The sequence below is a fragment of the Mus pahari genome, chromosome 3 (genome assembly GCF_900095145.1).
Source record: "Mus pahari chromosome 3, PAHARI_EIJ_v1.1, whole genome shotgun sequence".
NCBI classification, from domain to species: domain Eukaryota; kingdom Metazoa; phylum Chordata; class Mammalia; order Rodentia; family Muridae; genus Mus; species Mus pahari.
In genome coordinates, this window is record NC_034592.1 from 137,786,384 (window position 1) to 137,795,286 (window position 8,903).

The window sequence follows — 8,903 nt, forward strand, 5'->3', positions numbered from 1 at the left end:
ATGGTTAAAAAAAACAACACAATCCCTTACATGAACACTGTCAAAATGAAAAGGAAATACTAAAAAATTTACACTTAGAACATGCCAAGGAAAAAATGGCAATCTGTTCCCTACACATGATCTGAGGCCATATCATAGCAAGGTTTGAGGGCTTACTTTTCTCTGTAGTACAATGGACTCCCAATATTAATATACTGTAACACAGGCACCAAAGGAGTATGCTAAATTCTCTCATACTCAAACAAATTGATATGAAATACAATAAAAGAGAGAGTGGGGTCCCAATTAGATGGGTAATAATTCTTTTCCTTTGAGGGAAATGGGTAACAATCTTGGCAGAAAAGTCTCCCTCCCTCCAGTGTCGGACTTGTCTCTTTGGAAAAGACAAGAGTTTACAGGAACTTCAAAGTGAGGCTATATCAATTTATGCCTTTCTCTCATAACTTCTGCTGTGATTGATGGCTACGGTACCAGAAACCATGCTCTGATATAATCTTACTCAAGTTTATATCCTTTTAGGAAGGCCTAACTTCAGAAAGCAAGTTTGCAATAAAGAGAATCTCAGATCCACTCGTGTGTGTACCACAGGTCTTGATGTGGTCGGACCACCTAGGTGAGGCATCCACTGCTCTACGAAAGCAACAATACCTAAAGCTCACTTCAAATTTATTAGGGCCACATTTTTAGTGCCCTCAAAAACTCTCTGTAGACAAATATGCATTTGTCCTTCCATTAACACAAGTCCCCATTTACATGCTTCTACTTAACTAAATCAGTAATAGTGTTTGCAGCAGCCATGTTCTTACATTTTCTAAAAAACGTCTTAGAAGTAATATTAGAGCCTGTATTTCAGCAAAATCAATTATAAGAGAGTGAAAGAACTGATGAGCAACTTAATTTCACCAGGAACCATGGGAGCATGCCTACTATGTTGCACTGAAGATGCAAGGATTTTTCTGGGTAGGCAATGGGTGTCTTTTGGTGGGGGAATATGCTTATTGGATGGCAGTTTTACTGAACTATATACTTCACTGAAAAGCTCCAAGCACAGTCATGTGCACGAGGTCATGATTAATAAGAATAAATAATAAACATGGAGATGAATAAGTTTTACTGGAATCGTTTTACCTCTCACACATTAAGCTCCATTGCTTTTTCTTCATACAAGAGGCACCTTACAAAATAAATAAATAAATCTCCTTTAGGTATAACTAGTGGAATTCCCTCTCTAAGGAGCAGGCATTGGCATTATAAAACTACATAAGTAATGATTTTTGAACTTAGTCCCCTTTAATACTTTAATCAAACTTTAATACTTTAACACCATGCTTACTATGTTACTAACTAGGATTATCAAGATTTCTACGCAGAAGGGCATTGTCCCCAATAAAACCTGTACTTATCCTTTCACTTCTGCTCTACTTATAATCTTAATCCGTCAACAAACAAGAAGTTTAAGATTACTAATAAAATACATGTTTGGTCTGGACATTACTAGAACAAAATTAAGTAAAAATAATTTGAAACAAAATGAGCATCTCTATTTTTAATTTTACCTGCATTTTTATCCAGAGAGCTAGCTTATATTTAACCAGTAAGATGTTACATAGTATATCAAGATAAAAATACATTACATTAACTAAGTTATATCAAGTGTCATCACCATTATCACAAAACAAAATGTTTATATCCTTATTTCACTCCCTCCATTAATACTAAAAACTGACATTCCACTCAAATCTATCTCCAGTAAATTTACCAACACAAATAGCTTCAGTGTTCCTCACCTCCTAGGCCTGGATGTAAACTCTGTGGCCCCTGGTTTGGTGGTTGCTGCTGCATCACCATGAAGTTAGGTGGCACATTTCCCTGTTGAACCATAGGATTCCGACCTGGAGAGCTGACAGGCTGCTGAAATCCCTGGGAAAGTGGGTTATTTTGAGGTGGCCTTGGTCCCATCTGCTGCTGAGTTTGGTTAACCGTTGGGGAGGATGCAGGAGATCCCTGCTGGAAGGAGGAGGGTGAGGAGGCAGGAGACTTGTTGGTGAGGTGGGGCTGTTGCAGGGGGGTTGGGACCCTGGAGGGCCCTCCTTGCAAGCCCTTCATCTGAGGAGCTGTGAACTGGCCTGGGTTGCTCATTTGAGGAAAGTTTGTATGGGCTTGTGAGGCTTGTTGGCTGCCAAAAGGATAAGGAGGGGGAGGGTGAGGAGGTGTCTGTACCGTAGCTAAGGAAGGTCTTGCCTGAAGTTGCGCTTGCATTGGGCTAGGCAAGGGAGCCTTCTTCCACCCTTGATTTGTAGTCATTGTGCCCAGAGATCCCTGGGCTGGTGGAGGCTGTAAGGCTCCCGAAGGCAGCTGGTTCCAGCCTGGAGGAACAGGCACCTGAGTTGGAGCAGTAAACTGTGGTCGAATCCCCTGTGGCTGTTGCTGCTGATGTTGCTGTAGAGGTCTTGTCTGCAACTGCTGCTGCTGCTGTTGCTGCTGCTGTTGTTGCTGTTGTTGCTGCTGTTGCTGTTGCTGCTGCTGTTGCTGCTGCTGCAGCTGAGGAAAATTAGCTGGGTTCATTTGTCTGTTCACAGGAACAGGCTGCATTGGGTGATGCGCTGGAGGTAAAGATCCTGAGGGATGACTCTGTTGCTGCATATGGAGTCCAGAGAGAAGTGGATCCATTGCATCTGTTAAAGATAGTGAGCAATAATTAACCTACTGCAACCCAGATCTCAGCACACTGGCTTGGATCTGCTGATACCACTGATAGTATGATGTTCATGAGTGTCTTCTAAGTACCAACAGATTATAAAGAGAATCCTGCCTTAAAGACAACTTACGGTTCATTAGTGGCGAGGAGCATCAAACATAAAATATAGAAAATGACATTTTCAAAATTTTATTCTGGGCAACTATTGTTATAGGAAAACAAGATAAAATAGTCAACTATGTTTGGGAAATGCTAGACTTAGATTTTAGACAAGTTTCTTCTTTACTGTAGGAAGCTTAGTGCTGTAACATGTTAACTTAAAAAACACTTACCAATTCATAGGACTTAAAAATTCTGTCATGATGTATCTTATAGTACTAAGCATACCAAGGTATATGTGGTAGTTTGAATGGAAATGGACTCCACAGCTTCATAGGGAGTGGCACATAATTAGGAGGTGTGACCTTGTTGGAAGAAAGGAGTATGACTAAGAGTGGGCTTTGAGGTTTCAGGTACTGAAGCCAGGCCCAGTGACATTCTCTCTCCCTATTATCTCCTGATTCAGCTCTAGAACTCTCAGCCACTTCTCCAGCACCATGTTTGCCTGCATACCACCATGCTCTAAACCATGGACTAAGCCTCTGAATCTGTAAGCCAGCCCCAATTAAATGCTGTCCTTTATAAGAGTTGCTGTAGTCATGGTGTCTCTCCAGAGCAAAAGAAACCCTAACTAGGACAGCCCTGGAAATGTTCGAGAATAGCTAATAACAAGAAATTCTGAAAAGAAATGTTGACATTTAGTTGTGAGAATTCGTGGTAAATTTTAGAGCTGAGCAGATAGCAATTCCACCTCAGTGGCTGAATCTCAATGACATCTGTTAAGTAATTCCAACTTCTTTAATTCCCAATGACTGGAAGACACTACCTGACTGAGAAGCAGGGCGAGGAGTCCTGGGTTGCAGTTCTGGATTGGGGCCTGGTGCCATCATGGAAGATGACATGTTCCCGCCCTGGGGCGTCATAACAGCAGCAGGGCTCGTCATCCTTATTAGTCCTAGAAGAAGAAAACCAAAATAACATTGTGAAGTTGGCACATTTGTGTATGTGTGTGTTTGTGTGTTTTGAGACAAGACCTCATGACCCGACAGGTCTGAAACTCACAGTAATTGCTTCAGGAAGGCTGGGCTTACAGGTGTGAGCTACCACACTCAGAAGTTTTCATTTTAATGGCATACCTTAGAAACATTAAAAGATATACAAGTTTGTCTTTTAAGAACTATTTTTAGATTAAATTTTTTTCTGTTTATATATGTTTTGCCTGCATGTATATGTATGTACACCACTTACATGCCTAGTATTTGTGAAGACCAGAAGAGGTGTTGGGTCTCCTAGAACTAGTTACAGACGGTTATGAGCCACTAAGTGGATGCTGCACACTAAATCCTGATTTTCTGAAAAAGCAGGCATTCTCAACTGCTGAGACATCTCTCTATCCCCTCTGTATGTATTTTGAAACAGAGTTACATAGCCCAGGCTTACCTGTTACATAGCCCAGGCTTGCCTCAAACTCAGGGAAACACTCCTGCCTCATCCTCTCAAATGATGGAATTACAGCTGTGCAATCTAACTCCAGTTTGTTTTTAATATTAAGAAATAACTTACACAATGTAATATTTATCCTTTAAGAATATGTTTCTTTAAACTCTTCAAATTTTAAAAATCACTTTTAGTTGTCCTTTTTTTAAAATAAAGATTTATTTATTATTATACATAAGTACACTGTAGCTGACTTCAGACACACCAGAAGAGGGCATTGGATCTCATTACAGGTGGTTATAAGCCACCATGTGGTTGCTGGGATTTGAACTCAGGACCTTCCAAAGAGCAGTCAGTGCTCTTACTCACTGAGCCATCTTGCCAGCCCTAGTTGTCCTTTTCTTAAAGGAATTATTGGGCTGGAGAGATGGCTCAGTGGTTAAGAGCACCGACTGCTCTTCTGAAGGTCGTGAGTTCAAATCCCAGCAACCACATGATGGCTCACAACCATCCATAATGAAATTTGATGCCCTCTTCTGGAGTGTCTGAAGACAGCTACAGTGTACTTACATATAATAAATAAAATTAAAAAAAAAAAAAAGAATTATTTACTTATTTGAGTCGGGGTCTTATGTACCTAAGGCTGGCATCAAAGTTACTATATAGCTGAAGATGACCTTGAACTCTGGATCCCCTGCCTCCACTTCTCAACTGCTCAGATCAGCAACATACATCGGCAGGCTGGGTTTTGGCTGTGCACCTGCTGGGTAGACCCTGCCTCACTCAGCTTAGTCGCTCTTTATAAAGAAACATACGGTGCTGCTCCTTAATTATTTTTTATTCACTTTTCAATTTTTTTCTTTTCGTTTAAGTTAAGGATCTCATTATGTAGCCTTGGCTGGCCTAGAACTTGCTATATAGACCTGGCTGACCTCAAGCTCATAGAAATCCACCTGCCTCTACCTTTTGAGTGCTGGGATTAAAGGCATGCGCCACCATTTTTCTCAATTCTTAAGTCAAACAACTAGGTTGTTACTTTTTGGTTGATTTTTACCATTGATACCCAAGCTTTCCTTTCAACTTTTTAATGAACATTAAAAAAAAAAAAAGAAGAAAAGAAAAGAAAGATGTTTAGAATTTTAGTGTAATATAGTGAGGAAATATGTAGCCTTGAATGGCTTGGAATTCAGAGATCCTCCTGCACTGAAATTAAAAGTGTATGTCACCAGGCTTGACTCATTATAGAAAACTTATCAAACTTCTTTTTTTACCCTTATTTATTTTTTATGTTTGATTCATCAATTACTAACAGATGTTAAAATCTCCAAGATTTGGTATTTCCATGTAATTTTTATATATGCAGAGGCTAGGTTCTTAAGTATATAAAAATTTAGCTATATTTTTGATAAATTTCTCCTGTTAAATAAAATGGTCTTTTTCATTTATATGATTTTTATTTTATTATTATGTGTGGTACTAGGGACTGAACTCAAGCCTTTGCACATGCTAGTCAAGTGTTCTAGTACCCAGCTACATACGTAACTCTTTACATTTTGAGACAAGAGCCTAAATTGCTCCAGTAGGCCTTCAATTTGGTATGCAATTACTAGGCCTCGAGCTTAAGATTCTCCAGGTAGAATTTAAAGGCAAATACCACCATGCCCAGATAATATCCTTTTTTGTTTTGTTTTGTTTTTTGAGACAGGATCTCACTATGCATCCTCTTGCTGTAGGGAACTTGCTATGTAGACCAGGCTAACCTCAAACTCATAGAGACTCGTGCCTCAGCCTTCCCGGTGCTGGGATGAAAAGCATACACCACCACACCTGGTTTTATCCTTTTAACATCTGCTTTGTCTAGTTAAAATAATTATACTTCTTCTTGTTACTATTCACCTAGCTGACTTTTTTATTTTTAACTTTGAATGTTATGAGTCCTTCTATTTTATACAATTCTCCAAATAGTACAGAGCTAAATCTGATATTATTATTCTAAGTAATCATTTCTATATTATTAGTGTTCACAATTAATTTACTTTTATTGCCAATTACTAGCACATTCTGATTTATCATTGACTCTATGACTTATATTTACATTATTTTCTCTCCTTATGCTATAAACTCTACTAGATCCTTTTCGTCATACTTTTCCTTTCTACCATTCTATTATTTCCTTCAAGTTGTACATTCTATCATTTATTTTGTTATCTTTACAGTGTCAAAAGGCAAACCTGACCTAGAGTGTAACTGCAATATCTGACTGTCTGACTTTCATTATTGCTAAGTCAGTCTTATGTAGGTTTACCTATGTTTACCAAACACTAGTTCATCATTCCTTCTTAGACCTTATTTCTTTCATTTTAGTTCAATATTCTTCTTCCTGAAATGTATCCTTGAGCAGTTCAATTAGCAAAGATCTGTAAGCAAATACCTTTTTTTTTTTTTTTTTTGCCAAGAGACAAACTACATTGGGCCCTTGAGTCCTAGTTTTCTTTCTTCTGCAGTTTTTGGTTCCATGTAGTCGTCCAGTATAGTGGGCAGCAATGAGACCCACTTTGTGCCCAGCAGGGACGTCTCTTTGGATAGTGGAGGGTTTGCTAATGTACTGGTGGTTATAGCCTCCAAAGGGATGCTCCATAGGATCTATGCCCACACCCTGCATATGTAGCTAGCAGTTCCTCTTGCCTTTTTCTTGTAGTATGCAGGGCTCATGTTTAAGATAGGTTTGTCAATTCTATCCCCACTGGCCACCATACCAATAATAGCTCTGTTGGCCTCAAAAATGACCTTAGACCCCAAAGGCAGCTTTACCTAGGTCTTCTTGGCTTTTGGGTGTGGGAGATGACTATGGCATAGTTCACCGGGGTTCACACAAACTTGCCTCTGTCTCCAGGCATGTCCCCAGAAAACACAATAGCACCCTCGGGCATGGTGCCCACAGACTAAACACTGCTGATATTGAGCTGGACATTTTGCTGCAGTACATAAACTGTCCAGTGTGGATTCTCTCTGCAGCTATGACTAGCTCCATCTGATTCTTAAATCAGCAGGGAACATGAAGGATCACATTCACAAAGGGAGCGCAGCACACAAGGTAATGGATGTCCTTCATGGTACCCTTAGTATAAAGGCCAAAGCATGCAGGTGCAAGGTACAAAGAACCAGCTCCTGTCTTCTTCCTACCACAGGGCCCACAGTGGCAGTCAGCTAGCAAGCACGGCTACTAAATGCTCTTAAGTCTTTGAAAACTTCTTTTGTTCCACTTCTTTAGATAGAACAACTTAGTTTAAAATTCTAGATTCTTAATTATGTCCTTAGCATTTTGGAAATACTATTCTTAGGTTTTCTGACTTCCAGTGTTGCAGGTGAGAAATGAGCTGTGACGCTGACAGTCTTTCCTTTGGGGGTGGCTGGGAGTCTTTAACACTGTTTTTCACATTTGTACTTTACAATATAGTTTAGATGTGGATTTATTTGTGATGCTTAGCATTTCTGGGCTTCTGATATGGAGGAATTGTGTTATTTTGAAAAGTCAGTTCTGGAAAAATTCCAGGTATTCTTTAATACTATTCCTCAGTTTCTTCATCTTCTTGAGCTCTTTTTAACAGCACGGTAAACCTTCTCATTCTATCCTTAAAGTGCTTTCACATTTCCACTATTTCTCTCTCCTGTATGCTAGGTAATTTCTTCAAATTCTCCTTCAAGTCCAGCTATTTCTAATTTGCTGAATAAATTATTCATCTGATGCCTTTAAATTGTTTTATAAGTTCTGTGCATCCCTTCAAACATATTTATGCTCTGTTAATATCTTTTTTCTTATGTTTTTTGTAATCTTAAGCACATGAATATTCTTAATATCTAAAATTCCAAAAACTGGAAGTTTAACCCTAAAATTCATGAATTTAGTGCAAACTTGTTTATTATAGTAAGTCTGAACTGAAGGTCTGTAAGAGCCTGGGTTGAGAAAATTCTCCTCCATAGAATCAGTGAGTTTATCAGTCTACAGTCACTTAATGTTTAATGGTAGGTTAGCTGTTCCAGACCATTTTATTAACATATGTTCAACATGCAAATGGTTAGAGAAGATAACCCCCAAACCACCAGCCTCCAAAGAGAGCCCAGGCCAAGGAAGGCAGATACCTGTGGATCTCCCCATGTCAAAGGTAACTAACAATTTTAGAATCTACCTTCCCTGAAAAGTCTGGCTTCATGAGCGATTTTTAAATTCTAACATCATTCTTCATGTAGCTTTCCAAGCAACTCAAGTCACTTGGTTCTTCAGATTCTTCATGATTTTGATTTTTATGTTTTGTTCCTTCCTCCCCTTTCCCTTCTTCAGAGATGCGGTCTTGATATAGAGCTCAGCCTGGCCTTGACATGGTCCCTACACTAGGATTACAAAGTCTTGTGCCTCAACACCAGCTGTCCATCACTGTTTACAATTTCATATTTAATTTTGATTTTTTTTAGAAGTTCTTTTGCTTGCTTAATATCTTAGTTATACATTAAAACTTCTAGTTAAGCTGGGCGTGGTGGCGCACACCTTTAATCCCAGCACTCGGGAGGCAGAGGCAGGCAGATTTTTGAGTTCGAGGCCAGCCTGGTCTACAAAGTGAGTTCCAGGACAGCCAGGGCTACACAGAGAAACTCTGCCTCGAAAAACCAAAAA

The 8,903-nt window shown here is 39.3% G+C and overlaps 1 protein-coding gene across 3 annotated transcripts in view; it reads right to left on the minus strand.

The window, feature by feature from the left end:
• The window catches only part of Ncoa6 (nuclear receptor coactivator 6), a 46,150-nt gene that overhangs the window by 26,660 nt on the left and 10,587 nt on the right, over positions 1 to 8,903 (minus strand). For all 3 annotated transcript variants that reach the window (XM_021193953.2, XM_021193951.2, XM_029535850.1), the window contains exons 5-6: positions 3,624 to 3,752; positions 1,788 to 2,675 (exon numbers count right to left, since the gene is read on the minus strand). In XM_021193953.2, coding sequence (XP_021049612.1) covers positions 1,788 to 2,675; positions 3,624 to 3,752 — 1,017 coding nt within the window. The remainder of the gene's footprint in view (positions 1 to 1,787; positions 2,676 to 3,623; positions 3,753 to 8,903) is intronic.